The 17877-nt window shown below is 36.6% G+C and overlaps 2 protein-coding genes across 3 annotated transcripts in view; both read left to right on the top strand.

Annotated features, from left to right (window-relative positions):
* Positions 1-322: 322 nt before the first annotated feature.
* Positions 323-5194, top strand: LOC127985417 (homeobox protein CDX-1-like). The gene is made up of 3 exons (XM_052587422.1): positions 323-887; positions 3475-3623; positions 4653-5194. The coding sequence occupies exons 1-3, from the start codon at positions 473-475 to the stop codon at positions 4848-4850; spliced, it is 762 nt and encodes a 253-aa protein (XP_052443382.1). The 5' UTR covers positions 323-472; the 3' UTR covers positions 4851-5194.
* A 7430-nt stretch (positions 5195-12624) lies between these two features.
* LOC127986448 (calcium/calmodulin-dependent protein kinase type II subunit alpha-like) overlaps positions 12625-17877 on the top strand; it is a 39434-nt gene continuing 34181 nt past the window's right edge. The window contains exons 1-2 of one of the 2 annotated variants that reach the window (XM_052588709.1): positions 12625-12909; positions 14173-14267. In XM_052588709.1, the coding sequence (XP_052444669.1) occupies positions 12848-12909; positions 14173-14267 (157 nt within the window). In that variant the 5' untranslated portion in view covers positions 12625-12847. The remainder of the gene's footprint in view (positions 12910-14172; positions 14268-17877) is intronic. The other variant, XM_052588710.1, reaches the window with a different exon arrangement.

The raw sequence follows: 17877 nt of genomic DNA, 5'->3' as shown, positions 1-17877 counted from the left end.
AAGAAAATAATAATAATAATATCTTAACAAAAGCACAATTTACCTTTAAAATGGCTATTTATGATCCCTTGTTAAATACAATAGGCTAATTTGTATTTCATCCGCAAGTAATGATCTAAATCATATTTTACTGTCTTTACTACATTTCTTACAACAGTAGATTTTTGTGTTGTCTTTTGAAATTGCATGGCAGTTTCTACACTTGTAACGTATTTAGAGGCCTATACTCATAGGTTTTCATTCATTCGTGGGGAACTGGAACATCACTCAGATTCGATTCCGTGGGAGGGTGAGCATCATGATCATAAACGTGACGTCAGCATCGCACCCTTTAGCAGCCACCGAGGCTGAGGGTTCAGAGAACCTGGCCAGGTAGAGGAACCGACAGGTTGGTTATAGGGAAACCTGGGTCAAAGGAGCCAAGATCAATTGTTTGGGTGCATATTATGCACTGGAGTCATCAGGCGGAAACATGTACGTGAGTTATCTCTTGGAGAAGGACACCAGTATGTACCCGAATTCCGTAAGACACCCAACCCTAAACCTGAACCCTCAGAATTTTGTCCCCACACCTCCTCAGTATCCAGACTTCACAGGATACCATCACGTCCCTGGAATTAGCAGCGACCCTCACCACAGCCAGACAGGAGCCTGGAATCCCGCGTATCCTCCTCCGCGAGAGGAATGGACACCTTACGGCCCGGGAACCGGACCTTCGACCTCGAGCACTGGTCAGCTGGGCTTCAGTCCTCCAGAGTTTTCGTCTGTCCAAGCGCCTGGCCTTCTCCCATCCTCCATAAACACATCAGTCGGTCAGCTGTCGCCCAACTCTCAGAGACGGAACCCCTACGACTGGATGCGTCGGAGCGCGCCGCCGCCAAACTCAGGTGCGCTTCTGAAAACTACAAATTAAATTATTTTATTATAAAAAATACAATATAATAATTATTATAGAGAATATTAACTATCGTGATCGCAAAAAAATTATATATAAAAAGGTAATAAATAAATTAATTAATTAATAAAAAATTTAAAAAGACCTGCTATGAAAACTAACGGGAAAACTAGTGCTAAACTCAATCCGCAAAGGTTCAGAAGCAAGCTCTTCTGTATTCACTTGTTTGTCATGCTAATATAGTGATTTGTGTGAATTTCTCTGCTTTGAAGTCACTCTTTGTTCTTTTTTGCCCGGATGCTGTGAAGTTGTTGAATACACGGATGCGCGTGTGTACCCTAATTAACATTTAATAGTTACTGAAATAGCAGAAAGAATGAATAAACTTGAAAAAGTTTAAAAATTAAAATTAAAAGATTGATTATTCATAATGGTATGCCTTTTTAGAAAATAGCATAATATGCAACAGAAAATAAAATAAGGCAGTTCACAGGACTGGAGGAAATGTCACCAAAAGCCTGCTCTTAAAGCTTAAATACTGTGGATCCTACTGATTATGAAAACTTGGGAAAAATATGAAAAGAACATGTATTGTTAATATACAGTTGGGGCTATACAGTTCTTCCGCCCAATTTTAAACGATGAGATTTGGAATTATTGTAGCTAACCTCCTATCTATACTGCAAGTTCTATTCAATGAATAAATAAACAAATAAATAACTTCTAATATTTCACAAGGTATTTGTCTGAGCACCTTTACATGCACACCAGTGAGCTGAGAACGCACAAATATCAGCATATTAAAATAACCAGGTTTCCCCGTTTACGCACATCAGTAACCTGCCCTTACGAAAAATAACCATGGTTTTATTATAGTAATACTGTAGTAACCAATGTTTTTTTTTTTTTTTGCGTGTTGACAACCATTTGTATAACCACAGATTTACTACTAATACCATGGTTAAACTATGGTTAATTTAGCAAAACCATGGTTAATTTGTGGTTACCATGGTTTAACTATAGTAACCATGTTTTTTTTTTGGTTTTATTTGTAGGAAAACCATGTAACAAAGCAAGTAAGCTGTGTTTACAAGACTTTATTAATAAAGCAGGTTATTTCCCTTTAGAGACGTCAAAATATAGCTAATCATTTATATGACTCCACGTATTCCGTATGTTTGTCAGCTGTGATGTTAAATAAAGCTCGCATGTTACAGCTCACATTATCCTCTCATGCAGTTATAAATGCAGCTTTTGACTGAAAAACTTCTACTTCTGCTGCACGAGATGAGAACGCTTTTATCGTTTTCTGAGGCACGAAACAGTCTGCTTTTGTGATATATTTCCTTCTTTTTTTACTACTTGCGCTAAACCTGCACTAACGATGCGTTCCTGTCACGTAGCCTATCACACACGCGCACGTTTACAGGCCGCGCGAAATCAGGGTAAGAGGCGACCGGTTTCTGCTTACGCCATTTACGACCTTATTCCTACATGACCACGTGCGTTTTCGGTTTATTAAGAATAATCTTGCATGCAAACGCGCTCTCTTCTGTCAGCTCAGGGTCTCGTCTCTTATGAATACTCAAACAGGGAGCAACAAGTAACTCTCAATTCCTCCTCAAATGTATGCCATAACGTGACATCACAGGCAAGCTGAAGAAAAATCATATATTCAGTGTGGCCTGTTTCTGAGCAAACACGTTAAGTTCAGTTTTATAGGCCTAATGCATGTGAAAAATTAATATGGCAAATTAATATGCCTAAATCTTGAGGCAATTCCTCAAAACTGTAGTTTTGTACAGTAGTGCAACACATTAACATACAACTCATTAGCAAGATGGTCTTTTTAAGAAGTCTGCAGCCAGGCCCAAATTATGTGTTTCATTTAACACAATTAAATACCTACATTTTTTTTTTTTACGGGGGATTGTGAGAGTTGCTTGGCCGGGTTAATGATACCAAGAGATTATGGCCTTTAGACAGATTTTCGGTGAAGATGCTATGGTTGTGAAGCCTGATTATCTCTGTGGCTGTTGCTGTCCTTCCCTGTGCGCTCATGTTTTAATATTTAACCTGCTAGCCACTTAAGTCCCCTCTTGCCGCTGACAGGGTAAACTAAGTTTGAAATATAGAGACACGATTCCAAAGACCTTTATAACATGGACATCTTGGTGTTTTATATATGTGTGCTCTTAACGATTGGCTTGATTAAGGGAGCAAACACTGTGTTCTCATAGTTACTTTTTAATAGAAATGATAAACACAATGACATTAACTAAATAATTACTCTTTATTTCTATCACATTATAATTAAGTACAGTCTGTGCGTTTAGTGAGTAAAAAACTACTTAAAATACGAATGCAGAAATGCCTGGAAAGGAACCAGGTTTACGCCGAATACATTCACATTTATGCCAAACAGTTGGTTGCTAAATACATAAAGTAAACTACAATGAGTTTTCTATCGTGTGATAAAATACTGTTCAGAAAAGGAGAGAGTCGTGTAGAAAATATTTCTCAAAAGGACTGATTCACAATTATTTGTTTAAAACTGACTTATGCCGTTTGTCGTTTAGGAGGGAAGACCAGAACGAAAGACAAATACCGGGTGGTGTACACGGATCATCAGCGTCTGGAGCTGGAGAAAGAGTTTCATTACAGCCGTTACATCACAATCAGAAGAAAGGCAGAGCTGGCGACAGCCCTCGGTCTGTCAGAGAGACAGGTCAGTCTCCATGTTCTTCACATACACCCCCAAAAATACATATTCCAACAGGAGCCACAGATAAATCACTTTTGGTTCCCTACAGAGCATTTCAGCCAGCAGTTCTTAAAATAACCTTTTAGTGCAAGAACATTTTGAAAATCTAAAGAAACTTTATCCACTTTATAGAATCCTATGTTGAATGGAAAGGTAATTCCATGGATGTTAAATGTTCTTCATGCACTCTTAAAAATAAAGGTTTGTTTTTCCATGAAGAATCTTTAAAATCCATGGAGCTTTTTAATGTAGAAACGTTTCTTCATCTTTGGTTCCATGAAGAACCTGTAACATCAATGGTATACTTTTAAAAATAAAGGTTCAAAAAAGGGGTTTTGGGTTCCCTGAAGGACCTTTCAAAGAACAATTCTTAGAAGAAGCGTTTCATTCTTGAATGGAAACATTTAAATAATCTTTTATTAAAAAGATGGATGTCAAAGGTTCTTCATGCACTCTTAACAATAAAGGTTCTTTTTTTTTGGAATGAATTGTATCTTTAACATCCATGGAAACTTTTTAATGGTTAACAAATGGTCCTTTATACTGTAAAATAGTTCTTTATTGACATCTCTGGTTCCCTGCGCCTTTAATATCCATGGTACACTTTTAAAAATAAAGGTTTCAAAAGGCTTCAAAACTTTCAGTGAAGCATTTACTTCTTAAATGTCAAGAACATTTTAATGATCTTAAGTGGAAATGTTTGTGGAATGGAAAGGTGCCATGAATGTTAAAGGTTCTTGACAGAAGCACAGATGCCAATAAAGTGTTTTTCTGTACATTTTTATTCCACAATACTTTATTTTAAGTAACTGGAAATTTCTTTTGAGAAACAAAAATGTTTCTTCCACCATGGCATCGCTGTGAAACCCTCCCATTGGGAACCTTTATTCATAAGCGTGTAGAATGGGGTGTAATGCAGCAGATGAAACATAAAATGTAGCTTTTACCAGGAACAATGTTTTTTCAGTACGACTTCTGGCGTGTTGTTGGCAGGTGAAGATCTGGTTCCAGAACCGGCGTGCAAAAGAGAGGAAAGTCAATAAAAAGAAGATGCAACAGCCGCAGCCGGCATCCACGACCACACCGACCCCCCCTGGTTCAGCTCTGCCTGGCAGTGTCCCCATGGTGTCCAGCAGCAGCGGTGGCCTGGTGTCACCATCTATACCAATGACTATCAAAGAAGAGTACTGAAGACGGCCAGACTAGGACTGTTAGCTGTTTTTATAGAGAGCCCTTTCACACTTTTACACACAGAGTACTTTCAAATCAACCCATCAGTGAAAACACAACACGAATGTGACAACCGTGACAAAGACTGTAGGAATAAAAAGTAGTCAAGAAGCATTGAAAAGTAATGCAGCAGCATTTGAAGTATCTGAAAGGTTGCATATAACTCCGGTCATGTCGGTTTCTTTATTCCTGCTGTTGTTTCGCTCATCACTGTAAACTTTAACACGTTTTGAGATTGTAAAAGTGAATTCAAATAACTGTATATTTCTAAAGTAGTTTGCATTAATAAAATATACGTTTTATCGTGGCAAAGTGATTCATTTCAGACTTCAGCCGAGGAAAGCCGTCCGTTTTCATATCTGTCAACCCGTGTCTTCCCACAGATTTCAGAAACCGAGCTGTTTGTGTCCAGAACTGATTTGTCAGTTTTCATATTCACTCGAGGGAGACTTTGAGGGAAATGTCAGATGTGTTTTATCAGCACTTCATGGAGATCGGAGAAGAGCGGCTAGCGTGCACTCGAGCAGGAGCTGGTGCTGTTTGCACAGTGTAACGGCATCGCTGGATAAGACACGAGTGCACACTGAGGAACTGTGAGCTATTTCATTATCAAGCACACTCTGGACTCTCTTATCAACGGTGTGACAGAGAAGCTCAGCTTGACGGGCAGCACATATCTCCTCGATGGCGTCGCCGCAACAGGACCTGTTTTATGACCACGTTAACAAAGCCAGGGTGTGGCGTCCAAAGGCCGAGGCGAAGGACTGTTGAGCAAACAATATGCATCTGTCTGCATACATGTCCATTCACAGAGAGTGTCCATACTGAACCTTCATCTTCATCTTTGTGAACAGTGTATTTAGTTAAGAGAAGATCTTTAGCTCTTTATGGCCACACCACATGTTCATGCTGCAGAAATAGAAATCATTTTCTGATTGAATTGCGATGTTTTAAAACGATGGCACATTTTAGCTATTTAATTGATGTGTTGATGCTTATAACTCGGTTTTGCAGTGCATATCATGTATGTACACATTTTTAATCAAAAATTCAATACTGCGATAACACCCATTCATGAACTTGAACTTTTGTTGTCTAATCCTAAATTATATTGACATATTGATGAGTTTAAATGGTTCAAGTTACAAAACCGGTATACTATGAGTTCTCATAACTCAAAATGTAATCTCCTGATTATGAATAGCCCTATGAGACAAACATAGTGGCATGCCATGTTTCTACAAAAAGCATTTTAATAATGCAACTAATAAAGAGGCGTTAATGATTCTTAAGCTCTGTCTTGTTACATTGTATTGTTCCATGTTTCTTTATCATTGCTCTATTTCTGGTAAGAGGAGAATTGTATAAACAAGCTTGCTGATAGCTGCCTCCGAGGCCATAAAGTTTATTGAGGGGCATGTTGTAAAAATATTCTCCTCACAGTAACAAGAACATGTTGGTAATGCTCTTCATATGTAACTCTATATGAAGTACAATGAGAACTTTTTATTAGGAAGCGCAAATAATAATGATGATTTCTTGATGCATTTAAAGCTGTTTGTGTCTAAATGATTCAGATTCCGAAAAAGAACCCTCTGGTAAATTAAGAAAATTGGTTAACAAAGTATTACCGATTACTAGTGATTTTCTTGAAATTTATGTTTGAAGATAAATATATTTTCCACCCAATCTTAAAAATACTTTTTTTTTGAGTCTGCTATTTACAACAACAACAACAATAACTAAACTAAATATTCAATAGAATTTTAATTAGGGTAAATAGTGTAAAACAAGGTATATCCAATTGTCCATCTTCATTTAAATCACTAAGCAAACTCATCATCTGTGTAGTCTCTATATTACTTATACAGCTGCTTGTTTACGAGGCTATTGTATCATAAACTTTCAATTACAATAGTTATACCCACTAATAATCTCTATAATGGCGAGAATAATTCTACATAAACACTGGAGCTGTAAAGCAATGATTCTAGTGACTCTCTATAAATAGCAGATATGGTTAAGTGCCCAATGACACCTTTTCATTGAACCCAGAGGAATTTACTCACATACTCAATGAAATACCTGTGCTGGCCATGATTTGACCAATTCTTATTATTATCAAACAAAAACATATGCAAACATGTGTAACAGAGTTAATTTTATTGGTAACATTTATGCTTTTTTTATGATGTAACATCATGTTTTTAAGATGAACAACAATTTGTTGGAAAAAACATTTTTGAGAATTTTTTTTTTTTTTTTTTTTACAAATGGAAATGGAATAAACCGGGTCATTGTTCTTGCACAATAGCTGGCAGCAGTGACGAGCGGCTCAGAGGGAGCATGAAATACATTATTAAATTGCATCATTGTGGCATATCCTGATATCAAATACCAGACACTTGATAGCGCGAGTTCATTTTCTTGGTTCTCTTTGAAGGCCTCATCCTTCACCCTCATAATCCACCTTTGCCTTTGTTGATAATTGAGAGCATTTCAACATGACAGTGTATTGATGTCAACACAAGTTCATGTTTGGCAATCCAAGATAGACGTGCAAGAGACAAACCTGAGGTCCTGAGATGTGAAGTGTGAATGATTAACCCACACTGAATGCTCAGTCAACTTTAGCATCCATATAATAGCAGTATGATTTCAACTGTCATTCTGAGCATCATTTCCACAGGACTACTGTAAAAAAAATGTTTTAAAGGTACAATCTTTAAATGCAACTCCACAAACTCAAATTAGAAATGTAGTTAAAGGGTTGGAGGTCGTGCAATATATCCCAAGAAAAGACAATAACTGCTCTATATTCATCTTCAGGTGCCGTATTTTAAATTGACTAATGTTTCCTGTGTCAAAGTTCAAGTGTCAACATGCTGAACATCCAAAACCTGGGCCTCATTAATCTTCATACATGAATTATGGCATTATCTAGATTTAATTTGATTTAGACTGGATCCTTCCTCCTTCAAAACTAATCTCAGAGCTGCTGTCACAACACAGATGATACAAACAATAACCATATTCACCCATCACCTGAACACACACACACACGCGCGCGCACAAAGTAGGCTACTTATTCTCACAAGAGTAGCTGTTCATTTAGTCATTCATTTGCTTTATACATCACATGAGACAGAAAGAACAAAGTAAAGAGTGCTGTGATGCGCGGTAAGAAAAGTGTTCCTGATCCTGACTAAATTTAATTAATGTTCGCTGTTTCCAAGCTCGTGTCCTATGACGTCACGACGCAGGTAAATCTAAACAATTTACTCGTTACGTTACAATTTCTTGTCAATAAAATACAAATCTAAAGAAAAAGAAAAAAAAAAATAGGCCTACATCTTTATAAGGCTATGTTTTCTTATCATTAGCCTATGTATTATTGTCGCTTGATTTAGTCAAGAGCCAGAGATGAATAATCACGATCAGATGGACTAATATAAAGAACATGGAACAGCTGCACCAATGACTAGCCTACAATTAAAAATACATTTCGTTAAAAAAAAAAAAATAAAAAAAAAAAAACAGAAAAATTATTATTGTCGTTCGCTCGCGAAGTGGGATTCCCTGTTGTTCTCATGTAGCCTATGCGTGTTAAATCCACTAATACCTAATTACAATCCTAATTAGGATCTAAAAATGATGAAATAACACACGCAGCACTAAAGCGGAATGGTTTCAGTCATTGTGCACGTAAAAGCCAAAGTGTGATCGCAGATTTCAGTTTAAACACATCAAGACATAAAGCTTGTTGAAATGAACTCTGACCTGCACAATGCTAAATGTCATGTGACCGAAAAAAACTACAGTGTCACATAATTAACGCACATTTCAAAGATAGTGCAGGTAGATGGGAACTATGTAGTCACATTTTAATTAATCTAGGAGTGGGTTAGCACTAAAGGGTCTCTATTTTACATATTGATATTTGAGGCAGAGACCTTTTGGTTTAGTGCATAGACACCCTTTTTCTTAGCTTTTTTTTTCGGAAATCTAAATTGGAGTGAATAGCAAGTGTTTTCATGTGCCGAATCGACAAATTTGTATCATCACAAGATTTTTTGTCATCATCACCATCGTTTCCCGAGGTAGGCTACCTGAGCATTTTGAGGACAGCAATATCCAGAGGAAACCTGATCTGCAGAATGCATCATAGCGACATTATTCACGAGGAAAGTTTGGGAACGGCGCCCCCTGGTGGTCAAACATTACAACCCAATGCGAATCGACATGGCCTTTATTACAGAACAGAATTCACCATCTGCCTCGTTCTGAGACAAACACCGCACATCAGCTCACAAAATGAACTTATTTCAAGCACTCGACCGATGTTGTGGAGTATAACCATGTTATTCAATATCCTCTATTTCTGTATAATGGTATCAGTTATTACAGGCTCATTCCAGAAACGCCCCAGCAGCTCAATTCTTTTTTATTTTATTCAAGACAAACATAAAAAGTCAAATGGATGTTTATTTAGGCTACTGAGTAGGGATAATAGTTTTTTTCTTTTAAAGAGATAGGTCTGAAAAACTAATTGTCAGTATAGGAGAAAGAAAAAAAAGTTCAGTGGCTAACAACCACTGTTTAGTTATCAACATTCTACAAAATATCTTCTGAACTCAACATCACGAGGATGAACAATTTACTTTTGTATTAAACATGCAATTTTTTAAGCTTCATTAAACTTTAACTAGGGAGTAAAACATATATGAAAAATAAAGACAACTATACGTCACCTGTTGCTGTTGGTGCTCCCTGTGTTTGGACCCTGATAATTGACACTTGTTGCTATATTTATTTATTATTGTATATTTTATCATTATTATTCTGTCTTTAGAGCACCTGGGCACCAGAAATCGTAAATAACAGAGGTCCCATAATTGGAGGAATGGCTATAACTCTACTGTGAATCACAAATGCTAGCTGTAATATTAATGTTATTCACTAGAGGGAGCCACAGGATACTAAGAGACAAAGTTGAACTTTAACGCCAGCACCCACAGCATGGATTCTTTCAAATTTGGTCAAATTGGTCATGCTTATGTTTCCATACAGTAAAGCCTATTAAAATGTTTTCTCTGCTTGTTAGTTGTATATTTATTACTGAGTCTGAAGAGTGAATATATATATTTATATATTCATACCAACCAGGTCTGTATGCTATGCTTGAACATAAGCTAACTAAAACAGACATTAATTGTTTTTATTTATAATGTAGTGCAAACTACATATTTCCTACAGTGATTGTGTAGGAAGTAATCAGGCGCTAAAGATCGCTTGGGGTCCTAATGGAAACCAGTTTTGAAGGACAAAAATCCTTGTTGAGAATTTTTATGTCAGTGAAGAGGATTTCTATCTATGCTCTATATCCTGCAAAAGCTAGGCAAGCTCGGCACATAAATGTGGTATGAATCGTCTGTGTCTGGGGTGGCAGTAGGTTGACTTTCATGAATGGACATGCAGCTGAATGTGTCTCTGTGACAGTGTGTGCTCACTGTAGTGCAGGGAAATTTCTATACAGATCCTTTTACAGAAATCACATGAATCAAGCTGCGTGAATGCATGCACATGACTGCATACGCTCTCTGATGATGTCTAGTCAGAAATTATGATCATCCTACATATGCACACAACATTACAAATGCGCCAAAAATACATGCAACATCTCCACACATGCTTAATTCACAAATCTATGCACCAGATGAATGCATGATTTTGCTCACAACAGTACAGTAATCAGTAATCAGACTACTGTAGATTACATCTGTCCTAACTCGTTTATCACATTGATTTAAATAGGAAAACCTTTTACCATAATGATGGAAAAATACAAAGAGTCAGAAAATATAGTCCATTCATTGTAATTAACAACATGAAGTGTACTAAACGTTATATTATACTAAGGTTAACTGGTGTCCGGAAAAGAACTGCAGGGGGTTTGTGAGTTTAATAAAACGCTAACAATTAATTAAATCATAAATCATTTAAAATTTAAATAAAAAAAAACATGTAAAATAATAATTAAATTAAAACACTTTTTAAAGTTTAGTTAATTTGTAATGTTCCTGTTTGAGCACAAATAACATCTGCAAAGTTCAATGCAAAAGGAGGTCTTTTCTTAAACAGAATGAGCTTCTTTTGAACATGTAAACATATCAAATGTGACATCATCAGAGTCCTGCAAGAGCAATTCAACAGCACAGTGCCTCCAGAGGGTCTTCATGAGCTCGAAATCTGTTTATCTGACAAATATTGCATCCGTTTCATGTTCAAACTGCCCCATCGGGTCACATAGGAGTCTTTGAGATCCATTAATCTTTGCCCAGTTTCATCATTTCATGCTTACCCTCAGTTTACAATCTGTACTCACAGGTTTGTACACTTTTTTCAGTTTTGGCATATATACCGCTAGATTAGTAAACTGTTTTATCACACACTTTCATTTGGTGACCAGTTCTCACTATTAACTAACCATGAACTATGACTTTTGCCTCAATGAACTCCTAATTTGTGGCTAATTAAGAGTTAGTGAGTTATTAATTAAGTTTAGGTATGGCATAGATATCTAAAGTATGTAGAATAAGCCATAAATATGAGCTTTATAAGTATTAATAAACAGGTCTACAAGTACTAATAAATTGCAACTATAGTGACAATTAACTTACCATAGATTTGTTGCTCTTTTTATAAATGTAAAGAATCTCAGTCCACTGATTAATTTACAATAGTGATAATCATTTGCTAAAATGTTCTAAAAGGAGTCATTCATAATATATATAATATTATATGCTTCTTCTTGATAAAATGTTGATTTAATCAATCTTTAACCCATTGTGCATCAAAGAAAGTATGAGGTTTAGCAACTGTTGTGCAAACAAAAAATACTTTAGTGAAGGCTTCAGTAACAGATTTAAACAATGCAGTTCATATACAGTCTGACTCTGAAGTGTAATCCCCAAAGAATACACAGAGATAAAGTACAAATGCAGAAGAACTGCACAAAATAAAATATTAATCATAAAATGAATGCAACCTGACAACTTAGAATATCAGTGCAGCGACTGTTTTTGTGTAAAGTGACTTTTAGAGTAGCTCTGGAGATGAAGATCACATGTTGCAGATCCTGGAATCGCTTTGCGGGTCACGTGTGTTTGAGTTTATGCATTAGATATAACTATACCATTCATTTACTCAGAGAAACACAGAACATGCAGAGTTATCAGAGACATGCACTGACTGGCTGTTATTGCATTTATGTCTCCATAAAGTAAAAATGTCCATAGCCGATCATCGTTATCAACATAAATGTTATCTGATCTCAATAGATCATCTATCACCAGCCCTGTTCTCAGATCTGGTCCCTAACCTGTCCCTAATGAGCCACTTTGGGCAAATTGTGCATTGATTCTTTTCTATTATTTCCGCTATAGATGGAGAAAAAGACAGACATCATTAAATCCACATGCAAGGGAATTTCTACTAATAGCAATAGCAGATCATCCCAATGTGTAAAAATCTTTGATGCAATGCTTGCGTTTGAACGAAAGGACTTTGACTGAATGCGAATTTAAAAAAGTACTGTATGCTTCGCTTTATCTGAAAGCATTTAAAATAGCATCTCTTCATACAGTGTATGCAGACCGCTGTGAAGTAAAAGTGTGATGCACACTGAAGGTGTGTGGGTGTGTTTTACTGTCTGCATGCTTCATGTGTGTGAGCATGTGAGGAGAGGAGGAGGATGCGGCTGCCATGGTAACGAGGGCTGTGTATGGAGGACAGCAGCCAGTCGCAGACATCCACATTTTTTCCTCATTCCACTTCCACTTTTGCGATATAGAAAACGATCTGTGGACCAGACGTTTGATTTGTTCCTCCTGCCTGACGCTCCAAACGTTCACCTCACAACACTCTCATCAGACGCGGGAAACGCACACGTCTCCAGGATGGCAACCATCACCTGCACGCGCTTCACAGAGGAATACCAGCTGTTTGAGGAACTGGGGAAGTAAGTCCTAATCGATGCATTTCTTTAAACTGATGTGAGTTGCACAGTGGCCCGAGATGTTCTTTTCATTCCAATGCAATGCTTTTGTACCATATCAGCGTATGTTAAGAGCATTAGAACTGTCAGACAGTTTATGTATTAAAGAATAAGAACAACGTAGCTGGAAAATCTCCCCGATAGATGCAAATCCACTTTGAGTTTGATCTGAAAGTGGTTGTGAGGCAAATCTGGTAGGGTTTGGTTTGAATGAAGCATGATTTCAGATCGTGTAGAAATGATCAGTATGTACTAACTTGAGAAGGCACATAGCACAACTTGCATTACATAACGAGCAGACACTGGGTGGAGGAGATCCACAGAGGAAAGCACTTCAAAGTTCAGCGGCCACATCTGAAGAGCGTTTCCAACATCATGCCAATCTCATGCTTTCAGAGAGAGAAAGAGAGCGAGAGGAATCACAATGTGGAGTAGTAGCACAATCATACAGTTTATTTAAATATAGTCATAGTCGCAGTGACAACCCAAATGCATTGTGGCAAATTCTTGATCTGTAAGAAGATACATTATGCATGTATGTACAGTATATGAATACACACACACACACACACACACACACATAGTGTAGTGTGTATATCTCAAGACACCTTACGGTTCGTTACAATAAAATGAGCCAGCTTATAATTATGAATAATTACATTCATAAATGTTACATACTAAAATCCAGATACCTGTACGTTGATGCATATAGTGCCAGTAACAATGCTGTGAGATGTTGAGGCAGAAGTACAAGAAAATCTGTTTGATTCCCTCTTTCCATCCACCCACTCTGTACTACAGCATATTATTTTTTTTATCCTGCGCGAGTGCACTGTATACTTGTTTTCTTGATTTGAGAGCATGTAACACCTCTACAGAGACGGGTCTTCAACTCCATCTGGCCTTGTGCCCACTGCTCCACTCCCACACACACACACACACACACCCTCATACTGAACACACACACACACACACACACACACACACGCACACCCTCATACTGAACACACACACACACACACCCTCATACTGAACACACACACGTCTTTTCCTGTGGGCAGTCAAACCGCTTACATAATTGCTTTTGTGGGTGGCAATTCAGTTCAGACATTGAAATATTGCATAATTTAATATATTACTGCTTGCCTAGCAGGTAAACCTTTACATAAAAAGTGCACTAAATGTTCAACATACAGACCTTGCATCCACGTTCTTCTTGGTTTTTAGGGGGGCCTTTTCTGTGGTGCGGAGATGTGTGAAAGTTCTCTCAGGCCAAGAGTATGCTGCAAAGATCATCAACACGAAGAAGCTGTCTACTCGGGGTAGGTGCACAGATCAGTCCAACAAAACTGTCCAAACGATTTATTAACGTAATCAAGGTTGGGAATTATAAGCAATCATTAGGTACTACAGAACATCAGCAGTGGAGTCAATCTATAGTTGATTTATTACCAGTCTTTCCTAAGCCCTTATTTACAAAACCAGTTACTTTTATTTGTTTGTAGGCTCAAAGCTATGCATCTTATATGAGAGGTGAATTACATCATTAATTAGTCATTAATAAGTCTGTGAAGAACAAAAATGTTACTTTTGAGGACCAAGTCTTTTAACGATCACTCATTTTAATTTGTGAAAAAAAAGGTGGGCACTTTTAGAAATTACATTCACTAAGGTGACTAGTGAATGCTGTGTTGAGGTTAAAGCAAATTAAGTGTCCAAATACAGTGTTTGTGCCGTTATAAACTTCTAATAGATTATATAAGTATTGATTTTTTTGTCAGTTTAGTTATAGTGAATGTTAAAAATGTGTTGTTTTTTTTTGCAATGTGGGTCTAAATGCTGTTTCATTTCTCATTGTGAAAATAAGCTGAAAATAACTGAATTGGAGGGTTCGTATCACAAAAAATTTTGCTATTTATGCATTTGCCTTTTAAGAAATGTCCTTACAAATGGTGATTGTTGTATGATTGTCATAGCTGAGAAAGGAAGGTTTTTGTTCCCTGGAAGCTGATATTGTAAAAGCTGAAAGTCAAGTAGAGCAGTAGGAGGCAGTGATATACCCTGAAGGCAGCCGCACACCTCCCACACCGTGTTGCCAGGCACACATCATGTTTTATGCTTCAAATAGTAGCTACTGTACTTGCATTGTTGTTTTAATGGGCTTTTAAACAATGCAGTGTGTAAGCGATCCATCATCGCATCTAACAGTTTTTCTGTCAGTCTGTTAACAGCTGACCGATTCAATCACATTACGTTTTTTATTACTTCATAATAGTAATGCATATTCTGAGAATAGACACTTCTATTCTATTCTATTCTGTTCAATTCTATTCTATTCTATTCTATTCTATTCTGTTCAATTCTATTCTGTTCTATTCTATTTTGTTCAATTCTATTCTGTTCGATTTTATTCTGTTCCATTCTATTCTGTTATGTTCTATTCTATTCTGTTCTATTCTGTTCAATTCTATTCTTTTCCATTCTATTCTGTTCTATTCTATTCTGTTCTATTCTGTTCAATTTTATTCTGTTCTATTCTATTCTGTTCTTTTCTATTCTGTTCTATTCAGTTCTATTCTATTCTGTTCTATTCTATTTTATTTTATTCTGTTCTATTCTATTCTGTTCTATTCCATTCAATTATATTCTGTTCTATTCTATTCTATTCTATTCTGTTCAATTCAAATCAATTCTGTTCTATTCTATTCTATTCTATTCTATTCTATTCTATTTTAATAGACCAGTTTCGGTGTATGTGAAAACAGAGGTAGTAACGTTTGGTTAGAAGATAATGTGAGATTTCCAGACGAAATGACAAACCATTCTTCTTTTTTTTCTGTTCAGTACACAGCCAAAAATGCTGGCATCGTTGCACAATTTCTTCCAAAAAAACTGTTGAAATGAAAACATTTGTTATCCATATATGTAAGTGTGCAGCTGAAAAAAAAAAGTGTGCAGGTGAACAAAAGAAAACAAAAAAAAGAGCAAATTCCACAGAAAAATCCTAAAGTAGCCTGGTCAATATTACTGACATCTTCTAGAGGTAGTTAAAAATAATTAGATTCCTTTTTTTTACTTTGAAACTGAACTTTCTTGTGGCAAGATGAAAGTGTGTGCAGTATAATAATCATGCATTCAACCAGTCTGAATAGAGAAAATGAGTCATTCTTCTGTTTGTGTTACTGTGTACCGCAATGAGCACGAACAAAAGAAAGAAAACCAGAGAACTATCTAAGGTCATGCACAAGATTAAACCAACCACGGACAAAGCTACACGTGCAGCTCCAGAGATCTCGGTATTCCTCTTTCCACCATACTTCATGTTAGCAAGATGTTTAGGGCTCATGGCATTGTAGCCAACAGCACAGACGTGAGAGAAGATCTCAGTGAGGGACTATTCAAATGGTGGAGGAAGCACCAGCATCTGTCAGCTTCCACCAGATTGAAGATGACCCAGTTTCTCGCATCAGCGCACTCACCCAGCAACTTGCATCATCTGTCCAAAACTCAAAGAAAGGGAGTTATTTGGAAAAAGAAATCCACCAGGACCCCGCCGACTGATATAAGAAAGCCCGACTGCAATTTGCCAGAACATACTTATGAAAGAATGTCCTGAGGGCAGATGGGTAAACCATCCCATCTCTATATTTATAGAAAACAAAATGAAGCCTTCTAACAAAAGAACACCTTCCCTGCAGTCAAACATGGAGGTGGTTCACTGATGTTTTGTGGATGCTTTGCTGCCTTTGCCACTGCGTGACTTTAATGTGTGCAGGGCTAGAATTTCTGTGCGGATTTTTGCAGGAATATCTACACATCCCTGCAGGTTCTGCACTTATACTGCGGGAAATTCACACAAGCCTTTTAGCTTGAAAGACGATCTGTCTTTTTTTCTTAAAATAAATTCACTTCAGAGTTTGTAATCAAAGTTTCTTAAGCTGTCTGTTAAGATATTGTCAGAAAGGGTGTCAGAAAGTTCGATCTCTATCAAAAGTTGCAAATCTTCCAATCATTTTTTAGTTGATCCTAAATGCACGTCAAAAAGCACTCAGTCAGAAAATATTCTCGACTGTTTTAGAGTGGCCAACAATGAATTTATCTATCTTTAAATCTCAGAGCATGTTATAATATTGTGCAAGGAATTATGCAAAAATGAATCGTTCTTAAAGGGGTCATGAACTGAGAAACCCAAATTCCCTTGACCTTTTGACATTTAGGAGGTCATTATACTATATAAAAAAACATCCTGGGCCGGGTTTCCCGATAACAATTGATCTTAGAGCTTAAGAGCGTTTTCTACGAGTAATTTTACGATCGTTCGGTATTGTTTCACGTGCGTTTCTCAACAATGCATGCACGTAAAGCAAAAGCACGTAGCTGTGCTTTAAGTGCTACTTAGGAGTCGCTATCCGTTTGCCAAGTGCTGAAATTTCTAAATGCTCTTAATTGTAGTAAACAATTTTTTATTGATATTAACCTAATGTTGCGTTCCAGACAGACAACTTGGATATATTAACTATAATACAATACAATATTATATTATATTAGTGTACAATATTATACTTGACATAAAAATATTTAATATACTTTATATACTTATATATTATGTTAGGTAAAAAAATGTTAGCCTGGATGCACTGTAAGTCACTTTGGATAAAAGCGTCTGCTAAATGCATACATTTATTTAAATTGATTTATTTATATACAGCATAGAAAGAGAGAGAGAGAAACAGAGAGACGTTATTTCTGGGTCCAATACAAAGACATATTTTTTTTCCGCGTCTTTGAAGCATTTCCTACATTACACTACTTCTTTTATTCGTTTTTTTCCCAGTCATTTCATTTAAATGTGTATTTCAATTTTTTTTTCTTCCCTTTTTAATAATTTCATTAATAAATTAATTTAAAAAAAGGAAAAAAAAAAGAAAACGA

The sequence above is a fragment of the Carassius gibelio genome, chromosome B21 (genome assembly GCF_023724105.1).
Source record: "Carassius gibelio isolate Cgi1373 ecotype wild population from Czech Republic chromosome B21, carGib1.2-hapl.c, whole genome shotgun sequence".
Lineage (NCBI taxonomy): Eukaryota > Metazoa > Chordata > Actinopteri > Cypriniformes > Cyprinidae > Carassius > Carassius gibelio.
Note: the sequence above shows the minus strand (reverse complement) of the source record. Positions and strands in the feature narration are given on the sequence as shown.

Bases quoted from the DNA above. Each gene is read 5' to 3' on its own strand.
- LOC127985417 (XM_052587422.1), top strand. From the start codon at position 473: ATGTACGTGAGTTATCTCTTGGAGAAGGACACCAGTATGTACCCGAAT. The intron at 888-3,474 runs GTGCGCTTCTGA...TTTGTCGTTTAG, and splicing joins CGCGCCGCCGCCAAACTCAG to GAGGGAAGACCAGAACGAAA. The intron at 3,624-4,652 runs GTCAGTCTCCAT...TGTTGTTGGCAG, and splicing joins TCGGTCTGTCAGAGAGACAG to GTGAAGATCTGGTTCCAGAA.